This window comes from Dermochelys coriacea, chromosome 24, assembly GCF_009764565.3.
Source record: "Dermochelys coriacea isolate rDerCor1 chromosome 24, rDerCor1.pri.v4, whole genome shotgun sequence".
NCBI lineage: Eukaryota > Metazoa > Chordata > Testudines > Dermochelyidae > Dermochelys > Dermochelys coriacea.
The window spans coordinates 2,436,501-2,457,629 of record NC_050091.1 but is presented as its reverse complement, the minus strand read 5'-3'; the positions used below and the strand labels follow the sequence as shown (position 1 = coordinate 2,457,629).

Genomic DNA, 21,129 nt, shown 5'->3' with positions numbered 1-21,129 from the left:
AAGTGGATAGAACAACCCAGATTTGCAAGCACTTTTATATGCTTTCTTAACCAATGGGAAGGATAGGAGACACCCTTTCAATAACCAACCAACCAAAGTGTTTTCTTGCGTGCATTACCACTGACCAAACAAAATGTTTTCTTGCTTTATATGATCATTATTATTAGCCTCTAATTATTTTAATGGCTTTGCCATGGCTCATCAATTACTCAATTCCCAATCCCACATATGGAAGACATGCGTATTACACCCTGAAGTTCCTTTAATCTGAAAGCTTTATGGGCAACATACCTTCCTGGTATCATCCCACTGATCTCATTGGTGTTGACTGAGGTATAAATCCAGTTCCATTGCATTACTTCTTCAATGAATAACTTCAAAATATGAAGGTGTATCAATATTACAATCTGCTGTGATGTACGGGATTCCATGTTGTTCTTGAAATGCTGACTAGTATCTAATTAGTGGCAAGGTGGATTCACCCTTCTGTATTCTTAGTGGGGTGGGAGATATTATTCTGCATGTCTAGCATTCTTGCCCGTACTGGTAGACTGGGTATTTCAGCCAACACCCTTTGCAATTACATGAATGTCTCTCCAATCAGTTCAATGGTGTTGGAATCAGGCCTTCTGGGTTACAATACTGTGCTGGACATATGACCAGGACAATAGCACAAACTGATAAATTAAATGGTAATAAGTCACCAGGACCAGATGGTGTTCACACAAAAGTTCAGAAGGAACTCATATATTAAATTGGAGAATTGCTAACGGTGGTAACTAGCCTATTGCTTAAATCAGCCTCTCTATGAGATGACTGGCAGATAACTAATGTGATGCCAATATTGAGAAAAGTCTCCTAAATTCAGTATCAGCTATATTGGTTGCAACTTGGTAAAGATCAGAATGATCAGCCACATCATAGAGTGGGGCAGAATCAATATGACTTTGTGAAGAGAAATCATCTCTTACCAATCATTAGAATTCTTTGAGTTGGTCAACAAATACGTGGAGAAGGATATTCCAGAAGAGAATGTATACTTGGACTTTCAGAAAGTCTTTGACAAGCTTCTGCACTGAAAGCCCTTAAGTAAACTTATCTTATGGGATAAGAGGGAAGATCCTCTCATGAATCAGTAACTGGTTAAAACATAGGGAGGAAAAGGGTAGGAAGAAAATGTTCAGTTTTCAAAGTGGAAAGGTAAATAGCTGGCTTCTTCAAGGATCTGTACTGGAACTAGTGCTGTTCAACTTACTCATAAATGAAAAAGGGGGTATACTGTGAGTTGGCAAAGTTTGCAGACCACACAAAATTACTCCAGATAGTTAAGTTGAAGCATAGTGCAAAGAGTTACAAAGGGATCTTACAAAACTGGGTGACTGGCAAGAAAATGGCAGATGAAATTGCATATTGGAAAAGGCAAAGTAATGCACATTGAAAAACATCATCCCAACTCTACATACACAATAATGGGGTTTAAATTAGCTGTTACGCCTCAGGAATTAGATTTCAAACTCACTGCAGGAAGGTCTCTGAAAATATCTGCTCAATGTCCAGCAGCAATCAAAAGTGCTAAGAGAAGGTTAGGAAGACAGAAAAACATTGTAATGCCACTGTATAAATCTATGGTGTGCCACTCCTGGAATACTGCATGCGGTTCTGGTCACCCCATCTCAAAAAAGATACAACTCCAGAGAAGGGCAATACGAATGATTAAGGGTATAAAACAGCTTCCATATGAGGCAAGATTAAAATGACTAAGAGTGTTCAACTTGGAAAAGAGAGGACTGAGGGGGAACGTGACAGAGGTCTACAAAATCATGTATCATGTAATGGAAATGCATAAGGAGTGCTTTTTACCCATTCACATAACACGTGAACCAGGGATCACCCAAAGAAATTAACAGGCAGCAAGTTTAAAACAAACATGAGGAAGTAATTTTTCATACAACACACAGTCAATCTGTAGAACTTGTTCCCAGGGGACAAGGCCAAAATGATAACTGGATTCAAAAAAGAATTAGGCCCATAGAAGATAGGTCTATCTATGCCTAGTTACCCAGTTGGTCAGGAAGGCAACGCCATGTTCTGGGTGTTCTTGAACCTCTGACGACTAGAAGCTGGGACTGGATGACAAATTGCCCATTTCTGTTCCCTCTTGCTGAAGCATCTGGCACCGGCCACTGTTGGAAGATAGGATACTGGGCTAGATGGACCATTGTTCTAACCCTGCAGGGCATTCTTATATTCATGACTTATGCACAATGTGTTAAATGACTTTTTATTTCAATTTCACCAGAAAGGTTAGTAATGATAAGAGGTCTAATGTAGTGAACGCCAGTGAAAATGAAGTAGGATCAGAGGCTAAAATAAGGAAAGAACAAGGTAAAAACAATTAGACAAATCAGATGTCTTCAAGTTACCAGGGCCTGATGAAATACATGTTTGAATACTCAAGGAGCTGACTGAGGTGATATCGGAGTCATTCGGGATCATTGGAGAAGAGAAAGAAAAATGATTAAAGGTCTAGAAAACATGACCTAAGAGGGAACATTGCAGAATTGGGTTTGTATACTCTGGAGAGGAGAAGACTGAGAGGGGACATGATAACAGTTTTCAAGCACATAAAATGTTGTTAGTAGAAGGATGGAGATCTCAAGAGCAGGTTAGATAAACACCTGTCAGGGATGGTCTAGATAAAACTTAGTCCTGCCATGAGTGCAGGGGACTGGACTACATGACCTCCTAAGGTCCCTTCCAGTCCTACATTTCTGTGATTCTAGGATGGAGCGGACATTTTCAGAAAACTCCCCACAATAATTCCAAGATCTTTCTTGAGTGGCAACAACTAAATTAGACCCCATCATTCTTAGTGTATAATTGAGATTATATTTTCCAATCTGTATTACTTTGCATTTGTCGACTTGAAATCATACTACCATTTTCTTGCCCAGTCTTCCAGTTTTGTAAGATTTCTTTGTAACTCTTTTCAGTATGCACTTCACTTAACTATCGTAAGTATTTTGTGTGGTCTGCAGACTTTGCCGATTCAAAGTTTAGCTCTTTTTCCAGATCATTTATGAATACATTAAAGAGCACTGGTCTCTGTACAGCTCCTTGAGGGAGCCCACTGTTTACCTCTTTCCACTTTGAAAACTAAAAGTTTCCTGTCTACCCCTTTCCATTATATATTAACTGGTTACTGATCCATGAGAGAACTTTCCCTTTTACCCCATAACTGCTTAGTTTGTTTAAGAGCATTTGGTGCGGAAGCTTGTCAAAGACTTTCTGAAACTCCAAGTCCCCATTCTCCACTGGATAACCCTCGTCCATATATTTGTTGACTGACTCAAAGAATTCTAATTATTAGTAAGCCATGACTTCTCTTCACAAAAGCCATATAGACTCTTAACCCAGAATATCATGTTCCTCTATATGGCTGAGAATACTGATCTTACTATAGTTTCAAACAAGTTACCTTGTACTGAACTTAAGAACCATTTTTAAAAATCGGCATCACATTAGATATCCGTCAATCATCTGATAGAGAGGCTGCTGTAAGCGATAGACTTCTTACCACAGTAGTACTTAGGCAACTTCATATTTGAGTTCCTTCTGAACTCTTGGGTGAATACCATCTGGCCCTGGTGACTTATTACCATTTAATTTATCAGTTGTGCCATTGCCTGGTCATGTGTCCACCACAGTATTGTAACCCAAAAGGCTTGGTTCCAAGGCCATTAAACTGATTGGAGAGACATTCATGCACTTCAAAAGGCTGTTGGCTCAAACATACATGGTATAGCTAAGGGTGGGAATACTAAGCATGCAGAATAATGTCTCCCACCCTAGAAGGATTTAGAAGGGTGAACTCCACCTTGTCACTAATTAGATACTAGTCGGGATTTAATGAAATAACATGGAATCCTGTATGTCACAACAGATTGTAATCTTGATACACCTCTGAGTCATCCTCTTATTTTGAAGTTTTTCAATGGAGTACTAATGAAATGGAACTGGATTTATATCTGTGTCAACACCAAGGAGATCAGAGGGATAATATCAGGGAGGTATCTTGCCCACAAAGATTTAAGATGAAATGTTCATGTCATCTATGTGGAACTGAGAACTGAGTAATTGATTAATCACGATCAAGGTTATTGTACTTATTAGAGGTGTTACCCATCGAGAAAAACACTTTGTTTTGTTACCAATAAGTTCTTAGTACAGAAAGGGTGTCACCTAGCCTTCTCATTGGCTAAGAAGGCATACAAAAGTGCTCGCCAGGCTGGGTTCTTCTATCCCTCTCTCTTGACTTCATCCCCTGGTGAACTGGGTAAGTCTATTGAATTCAAACTACTTTAGTTGTTGGTTTAGAGATAGTTTAACTATGGACTGAACCTGCACCAACAGTCTGTAATATTAGCCATATTGAGGAGGTTAGTTCTTTCTTTCCAAAAGAGGCTCTCTGGAACTAGTCCATTGTAGGCCTTGGTGGATGCCGACTTTAAAAATATCATGCTAGGAAAATAAATGGAACTGGGACACCCATTCCCAATAATTATACTAAGGTAGGCTATGTAAATCCATTACACAATTCTGAAAAATTGCAGCCTTAAACAACTTAAACGACCCAACATAGATAAGTAAGATTGCCAGACCTTAAGCTGACTCCAATGGATTCAGATGTATTTGCATGAGGGGATGATCTGATCCTGCTGTTTCCATAAAACCCTGGAGATCAGTTTTAAAATATAACAATTGAAATGCAACCTGATTGTTCTTTTTTAGTTTAGTAGATGATCCAGATCAAGGTAAGTTTGAGAAGTTGGAAGTGCTAAATGTGAATTCCTCTTCAGGGCAATTCTAGTGTCTTCGTTAGTAATGTTAGGAAGAAATTCTCCTTATGAGCAGTTTCTTCAATAACGCGCCATTACAGGGCTCCTATAATTTCCTCGGAAAGGGGTGGTGCTGCACAACATTAGAGACAGGGTACTGGATGAGTTCAACCACTGAGCTTACCAGTATCGCAAAATGTAAAGTGTTATTGGTGCAACTTGTAATCTTCAATCCAGATCTGTACCTGGTGTAAGTTGAAATAAGACCTTTGAACTAAAGGTAGCTATGATGACTTAGATCAGATCAGGGTTTCTAGCCCCACTTTTGAGCTCAGTTAACAAGGCTACCCACATTCTTAATAGTGTCTCTGCACTTCTTTCTGGTAAAACTTTCCAAACGATTTGAAAATTCCAGGCATCCATAAGGGAAATAGTTTCAACTGTGGGTTTAATAATTAGACTCTATGTTTTTTAACTCATTCCTCCTGGGCTGGTGAGAACAGAAGGTCCTGTGGTCAGGGCAGAGGACAAGGACTCAGTTAATCTGCATTAGGTTTCTGCATTTGATTTCCTGTGTGATGGCGGGCAAGTCCGATAGGACAAGCTTCTCAAACAGCTCAGCACTCAGACAGTGTAGCTGCATTGAAAGCTGGCACTCTAATTTCCTGAAGCTACATCAACAAAGAGACGTAAGCATCTAAGGTCCTCTCTAGCCAATGAAGTCCAACAATAAGGTGACACTGATGTCTTCCAAACTGCTAACACTGCAGGCACCTAAATTCTCTCAACATCTAAGTTTCTATTTGTGAACATGCACAAAACCACCAATGTCCTGATTCTCCCATGGTGCTCAGTGTCTTGGCCCCAGAGGGAATTTCCGCCTGATCTCTCCTATGGCTCATAGTGCATTAGGTTGCCTCAGGGCACACCTACCAGTTCAAGACGCACCACAGATACAATTGAAGGTGACCACATCAGGGCTTTGGTGGGCTAGTAGCATGGGAGTGATCTAGAATATCTGATAGACCAGTGGTTAGAGCACTGTGCTCAGATTTAGGAGACCTGTTTTCAGAATCTCACTCTGTCAAAGTCAGAGCAGCAACTTGACCCCAGATCTGACACCTCCCAGGTGAGCTCCTTATCCCTGGTCTTACTCTTTGTTTGTTGTACAGTGCCTGTCACAATGGGGCCCTAGTCTCAGTTGCAGCAATTAGGAGCTATTGGAATTTCCTAATGATCAATTCTATCACAAATAGCCACGAGGAAGGCCTAAATTCTGCTTCCAACTCATCCAATGACTCACCAATGATGGTGAGCAAGTCACTTGCATCTATCCTCTGTGCTGTTAATATTGTTTCCCAGCGAAAATAACCACTCACTTCACTTGTGTGTTGTGCAGCTTTATGCTTGCATGGAGAAGTGAAAAGGTAACTTCTCATGAAATAGCTTGGAATTGCTTTAGTTTATTTTTGTTTCTGAAGCCTAAGGGGCAAAGGGTTAAGAGGAATAGAAGGAAGAAACAGGAGCAGATATGTGGCCTTCAACAAAACTTATCAACCTACCTAGCCCCCATTATTCTAAAACTCAATGCCTGAATCTCTTTTTCCACTATCAGTTGTATCTTACATTTTCCTCCCTCCTGTGTTTTTCAGGATTCTCTCCATCACAGAAGATGTCTTACTCTTATTGCCCACCCCAGGATTGCTATCCTGATATAGTCCCACGCCCATGTATTGACGTCCGCAACGAGCCGTGTGTCACATCATGTGGAGACTCGAGTGCAGTGGTCTATGCGCCACCAGTTGTTGTGAGATTCCCAGGACCAACTCTCGCTACTTGCCCTCAAGACAGCATTGTGGGAACAACCTTACCATATTTGCCCGCAAGACCTGGAATCTCATATGGTTCTGGTGGAGATTTCAGAGGCTCAATCGGTTCTGGGGGTAGTTATGGTGGTGGTTATGGGGGAGATTATGGTGGTGGTTACGGGGGAGGTAACATTGTTGTTTATGGGGGGGAGCCAGGGGTGGTTATGGGGGTGGTTATGGAGGCTCATATGGTTATGGGGGGCTCATGTGGTTATAGCAGGAAGTCATATCGTACCATTTCTGGGGGAGGATATTCTGGGTCCAGCTATGGAAATTGTGGGCCATGTTAAACCCAGAAGAACGATCCATGGAATGAGAAACAATCAGGAAATGACAAGATAGAGATTCCTTACTGATCTGATTGACAATGATGCCTACAACTCTACTTGCATCATGTCTATAAATCAGGCCTATCTCTGTCTTCCACATTTTACATATTAGTGTAGGTTTACGATGTAATGATTTTACAGCTTAGTCTTCTGCTCCTATTGTGCTTTGTGCTATTTGATGTTGAACTGGCTAAAACAAGTCACTTGGTTGAAAAAGGGACGTGATTTTCAAAATCAGCAGCTTCAAGACAGAAAGCACAACATCTTGTGTGAAAAGCAACACTTTGGAGCGGATGATTGGTTCTTGCTCGTACCGTAACCCTGAAAATACATTCTTTGTACTCTGCATTAATTCATTCTGCAAGTGTGTGCTCCGCTGCTCATTCTCATTAAAAATTATTCTGCATCATAGCATTGGCCTTCTGGTTTACATTCTTCTCCCTTCGTTCTAACCAAAGCAATTTGGATGAAATTCACCACAGTGTAGATGCTCCGTATCTGCTCCCCTGCACTACAACCCTCCACCTCAAGGGAATAACTAAGCAGCAACTGGTTAATTGCATGGTGCTGACCATCTGCCCATTGGAGATATTCCGCCTTGTTCCAAAAGTCTCAGAAGGGAATTAGAATATATTTCCCTGCTCTAAATATTACATATAATTGTAAAAAGAAAAGGAGTACTTGTGGCACCTTAGAGACTAACAAATTTATTAGAGCATAAGCTTTCGTGAGCTACAGCTCACTTCATCGGATGCTCTAATAAATTTGTTAGTCTCTAAGGTGCCACAAGTACGCCTTTTCTTTTTGCGAACACAGACTAACACGGCTGCTACTCTGAAACATATAATTGTAGAATCCTTGAACTATAGGGCTGGAAGGAATCTTGGGATGTCACCTAGTCCAGACACCTCTACAGACGCTGGACCTGACCTGACTGGTCTTTGTCAAACCTCTCCTGATAAACTGTCAGTGATTTACAACTTCCTGTGAAAGCCTGAAATCAATGCTTTACAATCATTATAGTTAGAAAGTTATGCTAATATCTAACTTGTATCTACCGTCACGCAGATGAAGCCACGTACATCTCATCTTATCTTTAGCAGACATGCAGAATAATTGATCACCATGCTCTTTAAAGTATGCTACGCATACTTGAAAGTGTTATCCAGTTCCCCATCAGTCTGCTTTTCTTAACACTAACCAGGACCAGTGCTTTCAATTTTTCCTCAGACGTCAGGTTTCTAAAACTTTTGTCATTTTTGTAGCTCTCCTCTGGACTCTCTCCAGTTTGTCCACATCTTCCCTATTGAAGTATGATCCCCAAACTGGAGACAAAACTCCAACTTAGGCCTCACCAGTGCCTATCCGAGTGTGACAATTTCCTTCCCAATCTTCATACTTTGTAGTTGCCTTTATTTCATTTCATTTTAATTATATCAGATGAAGTCTCCATTTAATGAAGCTCATTTTGAATTCTTCTCCTGTCTGACAAAGTGCTTGCAACCTCTCTCAGCTTGGTGTCCTCTGCAAATATTATCAATGAATTGTCCACGCCATTATTCAAGTTATTAGAGAATATACTGAAGAGTAAAAGACCCAGGATAACCTCCTCTGGGTACCGCCCTATGAATAGCATTCTAGGTTGACGTGGTTGGGATAAATGTTTCCCAAATTTGCTTATAAGAATATCAGGGGTGACTGTCGAATACTTTCCGAATATCAAGATATAGATTGGTCTCTAAAATAATAAAATCATAACCCTTAAGAGAATATGAGTGAAAGGATTTTTAATTGAAATTAATTTTTCTTCAACTGACACCTACTTACTATACTAGAAACACTTGGCTTGTTTCATGCCCGAAATTTTTAAGTCTCTGTTCCTGCAAAATGTACTCACAGAAGAACTGAAAACTAAGAATTTCAAAAGTGCATGGTCCTTGATCAATTGTTCTGAATGTCCGCTGAAGATAAGATGAGATGTAATTGGCTTAATCTGCCTGATGGGAGATACAGGTTAGACACTGGACATAACTTTCTAACTCTGATGATTGTAAAGTATTGATTTCAGGCTCTCATGGGAAGTTGTGGATCTCCATCATTGACGGTTTATAAGGAGAAGTTCGACAAAGACCAATCAGGTCAGGTCCTGCATCCGCACAGGGGGCTGGACTAGCTGACATCCCAAAGTTCCTTCCAGCGCTATATTTTCAGGATTCTATGATTTTATATCATATTTAGAGCAGGGAAATACATTCTAATTCCCTTCTGAGACTTTTGGAACAAGGGGAATATCTCCCCTGTGCAGATGGCCAGCACCATGCTATTGACCAGTTAATGCACTTTGCTGCTTAGTTATTCCCTTGAGGTGGAGGGTTGTAGTGCAGCGGGCAGGTACTGAGCATCTGCACTGGGGTGAATTTAACACACATTGCTTTAGGTAGAAAGAAAGGAGGAGAAAGTAAAAAAGAAGGCCAATACTATGATGCAGAATAATTTTTAATGGGAATGAGCATCGAGCACACACTTGCAGATGAATTAATGCAGAGTACAAAAAATGTATTTTCAGGGTTACAGTACAAGCAAGAACCAATCACCCGCTCCAAAATTATGCTTTTCACACAAGATGATCTGCTTTCTATCGTGAAGCTGCTGACTTTGAAAATCACGTCCCTTTTTCAACCAAGTGACTTATTTTAGCCAGTTCAACATCAGATAGCACAAAGCACAATAGGAGCATAAGACTAAGCTGCAAAACCATTGGATCATAAACCTACACTAATATGTAACAAGTGGCAGACACCGATAGGCCTGATTTACAGAGCTGATGAACACCCACAGTCTGCAAGTAGAGTTGTAGGTATCATTGTCCATTAGATCAGTACGGAATCTCTATCTTGTCATTTCCTGATTGTGTCTCATTCCATGGATCGTTCTTTTGGGTTTAACATGGCCCACAATTTCCATAGCCGGACCCGGATATCTTCCTCCAGAAATGCTACGATATGACTTCCTGCTATAACCACATGAGCCCCCAGAACCATATGACCCTCCATAACCACCCCCATAACCACCCCAGGCTCCACTCCCATAACCACCATTGTAACCTCCCCCATAAACAACACCGTTACCTCCCCAGTAACCACCACCATTGTAACCTCCCCCATAACCACCACCATAAGTAACCCCAGAACCGATTGAGCCTCTGAAACCTCCACCAGAACTATATGGGACTCCAGCTCTTGCGGGCAAATTTGGTAAGGTTGTTCCCACAATGCTGTCTTGAGGGCAAGTAGCAAGAGTTGGTCCTGGGAATCTCACAACAACTGGTGGCGCATAAACTACTGCACTCGAATCTCCACATGATGTGACACACGGCTCGTTGCGGACGTCAATACATGGGCGTGGGCATATATCATAATAGCAATCCTGGGGTGGGCAGTAAGACATCTTCTGTGATGGAGTGAGTCCTGAAAAACACAGGAGGGAGTAAAGAAAACATGAGACACAACTGATAGTGGAAAAAGAGATTCAGGCTTTGAGTTTTAGAGTAATGGGGGCTAGGTAGGTAGATAAGTTTTGTTGAAGGCCACATATCTGCTCCCGTTTCTTCCTTCTATTTCTTCGCACCCATTCCCTTTAGGCTTCAAACACACACCGAAAATAAAAACAAAAAAAAATCCCAGCAATTTCAAAACAAATTAACTTTTCACTTCTTCATGCAACCATTAAGCTGCACAACACCCTGTGAAGTCAGTGAGAGCTACTTTTAATTCAAAGCTGCTATTTCAGCTTCTACCAGCTAAAGATCGGGATCAAACATTACAAGTTCAACCCTTAAGACTTTACGTTTTGCCATAGTGGGTCAGCTCATGGTCCAACTCATCCAATGTCCTCGACGTGGCCCATTATGGAGGAAACTGCTCATAAGGAGAATTTCTTCTTAGCATCACTAAACTAGGGGCTAGATTTGCCCTGAAGGGAAATTCATTTAAAGCACTTCCAACCTCTCAAACTTATCTAGATCTTGATCATCCACTAAACTAAAAAGAACAATCAAGTTGCTGTTCCATGGTTACATTTCAAAAGTTATCTCCAGTATTCTATGGAAACTATAGGATCAGATCATCCTCTCATGCAAATACCTGTGAGTCCAGTGAAGTCAGCTGACAGTCTGGCAATTCTATTTATCTATAAAGAGTCAGAATAAAGCTGTCCATTCCTAAAGTAGTTTAAGGCTGAGAGTTTTCAGAATTGTGTAATGGATTTACATGCGCTACCCTATTATATTTATTGCAAATCGGTGTCCCAATCCCATATGTGGATTTGAAAATCCCAGCATGATATTTTTAAAGTCTGCCACTGCCAAGGCCTGCAACTGACTAGTTACAGAGAGTCTCTTTTGGGAAGAAAAACTACTGCCATTAATATTGCTAAAATCACACAGTATTGGTGAAGGTTCAATCCATAGTTAAAAGTAACACTAAAGCAACAACTAGAGTAATTTGAATTCAATAATACACTTACCCAGTTCACCAAGGGGATGAGTCAAGAGAAGTGGATAGAACAACCCAGAGTTGCAAGCACTTTTATATGCTTTCTTAACCAATGGGAAGGATAGGAGACACCCTTTCAATAACCAACCAACCAAAGTGTTTCTTGCGTGCATTACCACTGACCAAACAAAATGTTTTCTTGCTTATATGATCATTATTATTAGCCTCTAATTATTTTAATGCCTTTGCCATGGCTCATCAATTACTCAGTTCCCAATCCCACATATGGAAGATATGCGTATTACATCCTGAAGTTTCTTTAATCTGAAAGCGTTATGGGCAACATACCTTCCTGTTATCATCCCACTGATCTCCTTGGTGTTGACAGAGGTATAAATCCAGTTCCATTGCATTACTTCTTCAATGAATAACTTCAAAATATGAAGGTGTATCAATATTACAATCTGCTGTGATGTACGGGATTCCATGTTGTTCTTGAAATGCTGACTAGTATCTAATTAGTGGCAAGGTGGATTCACCCTTCTGTCTTCTTAGTGGGGTGGGAGATATTATTCTGCATGTCTAGCATTCTTGCCCGTACTGGTAGACTGGGTATTTCAGCCAACACCCTTTGCAATTGCATGAATGTCTCTCCAATCAGTTCAATGGTGTTGGAATCAGGCCTTCTGGGTTACAATACTGTGCTGGACATATGACCAGGACAATAGCACAAACTGATAAATTAAATGGTAATAAGTCACCAGGACCAGATGGTGTTCACCCAAAAGTTCAGAAGGAACTCATATATTAAATTGGAGAATTGCTAACGGTGGTAACTAGCCTATTGCTTAAATCAGCCTCTCTATGAGATGACTGGCAGATAACTAATGTGACGCCAATATTGAGAAAAGTCTCCTAAATTCAGTATCAGCTATATTGGTTGCAACTTGGTAAAGATCAGAATGATCAGCCACATCATAGAGTGGGGCAGAATCAATATGACTTTGTGAAGAGAAATCATCTCTTACCAATCATTAGAATTCTTTGAGTTGGTCAACAAATACGTGGAGAAGGATGTTCCAGAGGAGAATGTATACTTGGACTTTCAGAAAGTCTTTGACAAGCTCCTGCACTGAAAGCCCTTAAGTAAACTAAGCAGTTATGGGATAAGAGGGAAGATCCTCTCATGAATCAGTAACTGGTTAAAACATAGGGAGGAAAAGGGTAGGAAGAAAATGTTCAGTTTTCAAAGTGGAAAGAGGTAAATAGCTGGCTTCTTCAAGGATCTGTACTGGAACTAGTGCTGTTCAACTTACTCATAAATGAAAAAAGGGGGTATACTGTGAGTTGGCAAAGTTTGCAGACCACACAAAATTACTCCAGATAGTTAAGTTGAAGCATAGTGCAAGAGTTACAAAGGGATCTTACAAAACTGGGTGACTGGCAAGAAAATGGCAGATGAAATTGCATATTGGAAAAGGCAAAGTAATGCACATTGAAAAACATCATCCCAACTCTACATACATAATAATGGGGTTTAAGTTAGCTGTTACGCCTCAGGAATTAGATTTCAAACTCACTGCAGGAAGGTCTCTGAAAATATCTGCTCAATGTCCAGCAGCAGTCAAAAGCGCTAAGAGAATGTTAGGAAGACAGAAAAACATTGTAATGCCACTGTATAAATCTATGGTGTACCACTCCTGGCATACTGCATGCGGTTCTGGTCACCCCATCTCAAAAAAGATACAAGTCCAGAGAAGGGCAACACGAATGATTAAGGGTATAAAACAGCTTCCATATGAGGCAAGATTAAAATGACTAAGAGTGTTCAACTTGGAAAAGAGAGGACTGAGGGGGAACGTGACAGAGGTCTACAAAATCTTGTATCATGTAATGGAATGCATAAGGAAGTGCTTTACCCATTCACATAACACGTGAACCAGGGATCACCAAAGAAATTAACAGGCAGCAAGTTTAAAACAACATGAGGAAGTAATTTTTCATACAACACACAGTCAATCTGTACAACTTGTTCCCAGGGGACAAGGCCAAAATGATAACTGGATTCAAAAAAGAATTAGGCCCATAGAAGATAAGTCTATCTATGCCTAGTTACCCAGTTGGTCAGGAAGGCAACGCCATGTTCTGGGTGTTCCTGAACCTCTGACGACTAGAAGCTGGGACTGGATGACAAATTGCCCATTTCTGTTCCCTCTTGCTGAAGCATCTGGCACCGACCACTGTTGGAAGATAGGATACTGGGCTAGATGGACCATTGTTCTAACCCTGCAGGGCATTCTTATATTCATGACTTATGCACAATGTGTTAAATGACTTTTTATTTCAATTTTCACCAGAAAGGTTAGTAATGATAAGAGGTCTAATGTAGTGAACGCCAGTGAAAATGAAGTAGGATCAGAGGCTAAAATAAGGAAAGAACAAGGTAAAAACAATTAGACAAATCAGATGTCTTCAAGTTACCAGGGCCTGATGAAATACATGTTGAATACTCAAGGAGCTGACTGAGGTGATATCGGAGTCATTCGGGATCATTGGAGAAGAGAAAGAAAAATGATTAAAGGTCTAGAAAACATGACCTAAGAGGGAACATTGCAGAAATTGGGTTTGTATACTCTGGAGAGGAGAAGACTGAGAGGGGACATGATAACAGTTTTCAAGCACATAAAATGTTGTTAGTAGAAGGATGGAGATCTCAAGAGCAGGTTAGATAAACACCTGTCAGGGATGGTCTAGATAAAACTTAGTCCTGCCATGAGTGCAGGGGACTGGACTACATGACCTCCTAAGGTCCCTTCCAGTCCTACATTTCTGTGATTCTAGGATGGAGCGGACATTTTCAGAAAACTCCCCACAATAATTCCAAGATCTTTCTTGAGTGGCAACAACTAAATTAGACCCCATCATTCTTAGTGTATAATTGAGATTATATTTTCCAATCTGTATTACTTTGCATTTGTCGACTTGAAATCATACTACCATTTTCTTGCCCAGTCTTCCAGTTTTGTAAGATTTCTTTGTAACTCTTTTCAGTATGCACTTCACTTAACTATCGTAAGTATTTTGTGTGGTCTGCAGACTTTGCCGATTCAAAGTTAGCTCTTTTTCCAGATCATTTATGAATACATTAAAGAGCACTGGTCTCTGTACAGCTCCTTGAGGGAGCCCACTGTTTACCTCTTTCCACTTTGAAAACTAAAAGTTTCCTGTCTACCCCTTTCCCATTATATATTAACTGGTTACTGATCCATGAGAGAACTTTCCCTTTTACCCCATAACTGCTTAGTTTGTTTAAGAGCATTTGGTGCGGAAGCTTGTCAAAGACTTTCTGAACTCCAAGTCCCCATTCTCCACTGGATAACCCTCGTCCATATATTTGTTGACTGACTCAAAGAATTCTAATTATTAGTAAGCCATGACTTCTCTTCACAAAAGCCATATAGACTCTTAACCCAGAATATCATGTTCCTCTATATGGCTGAGAATACTGATCTTTACTATAGTTTCAAACAAGTTACCTTGTACTGAACTTAAGAACCATTTTTAAAAATCGGCATCACATTAGATATCCGTCAATCATCTGATAGAGAGGCTGCTGTAAGCGATAGACTTCTTACCACAGTTAGTACTTAGGCAACTTCATATTTGAGTTCCTTCTGAACTCTTGGGTGAATACCATCTGGCCCTGGTGACTTATTACCATTTAATTTATCAGTTTGTGCCATTGCCTGGTCATGTGTCCACCACAGTATTGTAACCCAAAAGGCTTGGTTCCAAGGCCATTGAACTGATTGGAGAGACATTCATGCACTTCAAAAGGCTGTTGGCTCAAACATACATGGTATAGCTAGGGTGGGAATACTAAGCATGCAGAATAATGTCTCCCACCCTAGAAGGATTTAGAAGGGTGAACTCCACCTTGTCACTAATTAGATACTAGTCGGGATTTAATGAAATAACATGGAATCCTGTATGTCACAACAGATTGTAATCTTGATACACCTCTGAGTCATCCTCTTATTTTGAAGTTTTTCAATGGAGTACTAATGAAATGGAACTGGATTTATATCTGTGTCAACACCAAGGAGATCAGAGGGATTATATCAGGGAGGTATCTTGCCCATAAAGATTTAAGATGAAATGTTCATGTCATCTATGTGGAACTGAGAACTGAGTAATTGATTAATCACGATCAAGGTTATTGTACTTATTAGAGGTGTTACCCATCGAGAAAAACACTTTGTTTTGTTACCAATAAGTTCTTAGTACAGAAAGGGTGTCACCTAGCCTTCTCATTGGCTAAGAAGGCATACAAAAGTGCTCGCCAGGCTGGGTTCTTCTATCCCTCTCTCTTGACTTCATCCCCTTGGTGAACTGGGTAAGTCTATTGAATTCAAACTACTTTAGTTGTTGGTTAGAGATAGTTTAACTATGGACTGAACCTGCACCAACAGTCTGTAATATTAGCCATATTGAGGAGGTTAGTTCTTTCTTCCAAAAGAGGCTCTCTGGAACTAGTCCATTGTAGGCCTTGGTGGATGCCGACTTTAAAATATCATGCTAGGAAAACAAATGGAACTGGGACACCCATTCCCAATAATTATACTAAGGTAGGCTATGTAAATCCATTACACAATTCTGAAAAATTGCAGCCTTAAACAACTTAAACGACCCAACATAGATAAGTAAGATTGCCAGACCTTAAGCTGACTCCAATGGATTCAGATGTATTTGCATGAGGGGATGATCTGATCCTGCTGTTTCCATAAAACCCTGGAGATCAGTTTTAAAATATAACAATTGAAATGCAACCTGATTGTTCTTTTTAGTTTAGTAGATGATCCAGATCAAGGTAAGTTTGAGAAGTTGGAAGTGCTAAATGTGAATTCCTCTTCAGGGCAATTCTAGTGTCTTCGTTAGTAATGTTAGGAAGAAATTCTCCTTATGAGCAGTTTCTTCAATAACGCGCCATTACAGGGCTCCTATAATTTCCTCGGAAAGGGGTGGTGCTGCACAACATTAGAGACAGGGTACTGGATGAGTTCAACCACTGAGCTTACCAGTATCGCAAAATGTAAAGTGTTATTGGTGCAACTTGTAATCTCAATCCAGATCTGTACCTGGTGTAAGTTGAAATAAGACCTTTGAACTAAAGGTAGCTATGATGACTTAGATCAGATCAGGGTTCTAGCCCCACTTTTGAGCTCAGTTAACAAGGCTACCCACATTCTTAATAGTGTCTCTGCACTTCTTTCTGGTAAACTTTCCAAACGATTTGAAAATTCCAGGCATCCATAAGGGAAATAGTTTCAACTGTGGGTTTAATAATTAGACTCTATGTTTTTTAACTCATTCCTCCTGGGCTGGTGAGAACAGAAGGTCCTGTGGTCAGGGCAGAGGACAAGGACTCAGTTAATCTGCATTAGGTTTCTGCATTTGATTTCCTGTGTGATGGCGGGCAAGTCCGATAGGACAAGCTTCTCAACAGCTCAGCACTCAGACAGTGTAGCTGCATTGAAAGCTGGCACTCTAATTTCCTGAAGCTACATCAACAAAGAGACGTAAGCATCTAAGGTCCTCTCTAGCCAATGAAGTCCAACAATAAGGTGACACTGATGTCTTCCAAACTGCTAACACTGCAGGCACCTAAATTCTCTCAACATCTAAGTTTCTATTTGTGAACATGCACAAAACCACCAATGTCCTGATTCTCCCATGGTGCTCAGTGTCTTGGCCCCAGAGGGAATTTCCGCCTGATCTCTCCTATGGCTCATAGTGCATTAGGTTGCCTCAGGGCACACCTACCAGTTCAAGACGCACCACAGATACAATTGAAGGTGACCACATCAGGGCTTTGGTGGGCTAGTAGCATGGGAGTGATCTAGAATATCTGATAGACCAGTGGTTAGAGCACTGTGCTCAGATTTAGGAGACCTGTTTTCAGAATCTCACTCTGTCAAAGTCAGAGCAGCAACTTGACCCCAGATCTGACACCTCCCAGGTGAGCTCCTTATCCCTGGTCTTACTCTTTGTTTGTTGTAAAGTGCCTGTCACAATGGGGCCCTAGTCTCAGTTGCAGCAATTAGGAGCTATTGGAATTTCCTAATGATCAATTCTATCACAAATAGCCACGAGGAAGGCCTAAATTCTGCTTCCAACTCATCCAATGACTCACCAATGATGGTGAGCAAGTCACTTGCATCTATCCTCTGTGCTGTTAATATTGTTTCCCAGCGAAAATAACCACTCACTTCACTTGTGTGTTGTGCAGCTTTATGCTTGCATGGAGAAGTGAAAAGGTAACTTCTCATGAAATAGCTTGGAATTGCTTTAGTTTATTTTTGTTTCTGAAGCCTAAGGGGCAAGGGTTCAGAGGAATAGAAGGAAGAAACAGGAGCAGATATGTGGCCTTCAACAAAACTTATCTACCTACCTAGCCCCCATTACTCTAAAACTCAATGCCTGAATCTCTTTTCCACTATCAGTTGTATCTTACATTTTCCTCCCTCCTGTGTTTTTCAGGATTCTCTCCATCACAGAAGATGTCTTACTCTTATTGCCCACCCCAGGATTGCTATCCTGATATAGTCCCACGCCCATGTATTGACGTCCGCAACGAGCCGTGTGTCACATCATGTGGAGACTCGAGTGCAGTGGTCTATGCGCCACCAGTTGTTGTGAGATTCCCAGGACCAACTCTCGCTACTTGCCCTCAAGACAGCATTGTGGGAACAACCTTACCATATTTGCCCGCAAGACCTGGAATCTCATATGGTTCTGGTGGAGATTTCAGAGGCTCAATCGGTTCTGGCGGTAGTTATGGTGGTGGTTATGGGGGAGATTATGGTGGTGGTTACGGGGGAGGTAACATTGTTGTTTATGGGGGAGGAGCCAGGGGTGGTTATGGGGGTGGTTATGGAGGCTCATATGGTTATGGGGGCTCATGTGGTTATAGCAGGAAGTCATATCGTACCATTTCTGGGGGAGGATATTCTGGGTCCAGCTATGGAAATTGTGGGCCATGTTAAACCCAGAAGAACGATCCATGGAATGAGAAACAATCAGGAAATGACAAGATAGAGATTCCGCACTGATCTGATTGACAATGATGCCTACAACTCTACTTGCATCATGTCTATAAATCAGGCCTATCTCTGTCTTCCACTTTTTACATATTAGTGTAGGTTTACGATGTAATGGTTTTACAGCTTTGTCTTCTGCTCCTATTGTGCTTTGTGCTATTTGATGTTGAACTGGCTAAAACAAGTCACTTGGTTGAAAAAGGGACGTGATTTTCAAAATCAGCAGCTTCAAGACAGAAAGCACAACATCTTGTGTGAAAAGCAACACTTTGGAGCGGATGATTGGTTCTTGCTCGTACCGTAACCCTGAAAATACATTCTTTGTACTCTGCATTAATTCATTCTGCAAGTGTGTGCTCCGCTGCTCATTCTCATTAAAAATTATTCTGCATCATAGCATTGGCCTTCTGGTTTTACATTCTTCTCCCTTCGTTCTAACCAAAGCAATTTGGATGAAATTCACCACAGTGTAGATGCTCCGTATCTGCTCCCCTGCACTACAACCCTCCACCTCAAGGGAATAACTAAGCAGCAACTGGTTAATTGCATGGTGCTGACCATCTGCCCATTGGAGATATTCCGCCTTGTTCCAAAAGTCTCAGAAGGGAATTAGAATATATTTCCCTGCTCTAAATATTACATATAATTGTAAAAAGAAAAGGAGTACTTGTGGCACCTTAGAGACTAACAAATTTATTAGAGCATAAGCTTTCGTGAGCTACAGCTCACTTCATCGGATGCTCTAATAAATTTGTTAGTCTCTAAGGTGCCACAAGTACTCCTTTTCTTTTTGCGAACACAGACTAACACGGCTGCTACTCTGAAACATATAATTGTAGAATCCTTGAACTATAGGGCTGGAAGGAATCTTGGGATGTCACCTAGTCCAGAGACCTCTACAGACGCTGGACCTGACCTGACTGGTCTTTGTCAAACCTCTCCTGATAAACTGTCAGTGATTTACAACTTCCTGTGAAAGCCTGAAATCAATGCTTTACAATCATTATAGTTAGAAAGTTATGGCTAATATCTAACTTGTATCTACCGTCACGCAGATGAAGCCACGTACATCTCATCTTATCTTTAGCAGACATGCAGAATAATTGATCACCATGCTCTTTAAAGTATGCTACGCATACTTGAAAGTGTTATCCAGTTCCCCATCAGTCTGCTTTTCTTAACACTAACCAGGACCAGTGCTTTCAATTTTTCCTCAGACGTCAGGTTTCTAAAACTTTTGTCATTTTTGTAGCTCTCCTCTGGACTCTCTCCAGTTTGTCCACATCTTCCCTATTGAAGTATGATCCCCAAACTGGAGACAAAACTCCAACTTAGGCCTCACCAGTGCCTATCCGAGTGTGACAATTTCCTTCCCAATCTTCATACTTTGTAGTTGCCTTTATTTCATTTCATTTTAATTATATGAGATGAAGTCTCCATTTAATGAAGCTCATTTTGAATTCTTCTCCTGTCTGACAAAGTGCTTGCAACCTCTCTCAGCTTGGTGTCCTCTGCAAATATTATCAATGAATTGTCCACGCCATTATTCAAGTTATTAGAGAATATACTGAAGAGTAAAAGACCCAGGATAACCTCCTCTGGGTACCGCCCTATGAATAGCATTCTAGGTTGACGTGGTTGGGGTAAATGTTTCCCAAATTTGCTTATAAGAATATCAGGGGTGACTGTCGAATACTTTCCGAATATCAAGATATAGATTGGTCTCTAAAATAATAAAATCATAACCCTTAAGAGAATATGAGTGAAAGGATTTTTAATTGAAAATTAATTTTTCTTCAACTGACACCTACTTACTATACTAGAAACACTTGGCTTGTTTCATGCCCGAAATTTTTAAGTCTCTGTTCCTGCAAAATGTACTCACAGAAGAACTGAAAACTAAGAATTTCAAAAGTGCATGGTCCTTGATCAATTGTTCTGAATGTCCGCTGAAGATAAGATGAGATGTAATTGGCTTAATCTGCCTGATGGGAGATACAGGTTAGACACTGGACATAACTTTCTAACTATGATGATTGTAAAGTATTGATTTCAGGCTCTCATGGGAAGTTGTGGAATCTCCATCATTGACGGTTTATAAGGAGAAGTTCGACAAAGACCAATCAGGTCAGGTCCTGCATCCGCACAGGGGGCTGGACTAGCTGACATCCCAAAGTTCCTTCCAGCGCTATATTTTCAGGATTCTATGATTTTATATCATATTTAGAGCAGGGAAATACATTCTAATTCCCTTCTGAGACTTTTGGAACAAGGGGGAATATCTCCCCTGTGCAGATGGCCAGCACCATGCTATTGACCAGTTAATGCACTTTGCTGCTTAGTTATTCCCTTGAGGTGGAGGGTTGTAGTGCAGCGGGCAGGTACTGAGCATCTGCACTGGGGTGAATTTAACACACATTGCTTTAGGTAGAAAGAAAGGAGGAGAAAGTAAAAAAAGAAGGCCAATACTATGATGCAGAATAATTTTTAATGGGAATGAG

At 40.7% G+C, this 21,129-nt stretch overlaps 3 protein-coding genes across 3 annotated transcripts; 2 read left to right on the top strand and 1 right to left on the bottom strand.

Moving 5' to 3' along the window:
• The first annotated feature begins 5,416 nt into the window (after positions 1-5,416).
• LOC119848031 (scale keratin-like) lies at positions 5,417-7,012 on the top strand. The gene is given in 4 exon segments (XM_043502269.1): positions 5,417-5,423; positions 6,491-6,846; positions 6,849-6,898; positions 6,900-7,012. Coding segments are annotated over 4 exon segments (510 nt in total). The 3' UTR covers positions 6,997-7,012.
• A 2,707-nt stretch (positions 7,013-9,719) lies between these two features.
• Positions 9,720-10,547, bottom strand: LOC119847929 (scale keratin-like). Its single transcript, XM_043502026.1, is given in 2 exon segments — positions 9,720-10,005; positions 10,008-10,547. Coding segments are annotated over 2 exon segments (504 nt in total). The 5' UTR covers positions 10,483-10,547; the 3' UTR covers positions 9,720-9,976.
• A 7,533-nt stretch (positions 10,548-18,080) lies between these two features.
• LOC119848030 (scale keratin-like) lies at positions 18,081-18,590 on the top strand. Its single transcript, XM_038383390.2, has one exon. It carries the CDS (start codon positions 18,089-18,091, stop codon positions 18,572-18,574), a length of 486 nt encoding a protein of 161 aa, XP_038239318.2. The 5' UTR covers positions 18,081-18,088; the 3' UTR covers positions 18,575-18,590.
• The last annotated feature ends 2,539 nt before the right edge of the window (positions 18,591-21,129 follow it).

Bases quoted from the DNA above. Each gene is read 5' to 3' on its own strand.
- LOC119848030 (XM_038383390.2), top strand. From the start codon at position 18,089: ATGTCTTACTCTTATTGCCCACCCCAGGATTGCTATCCTGATATAGTC.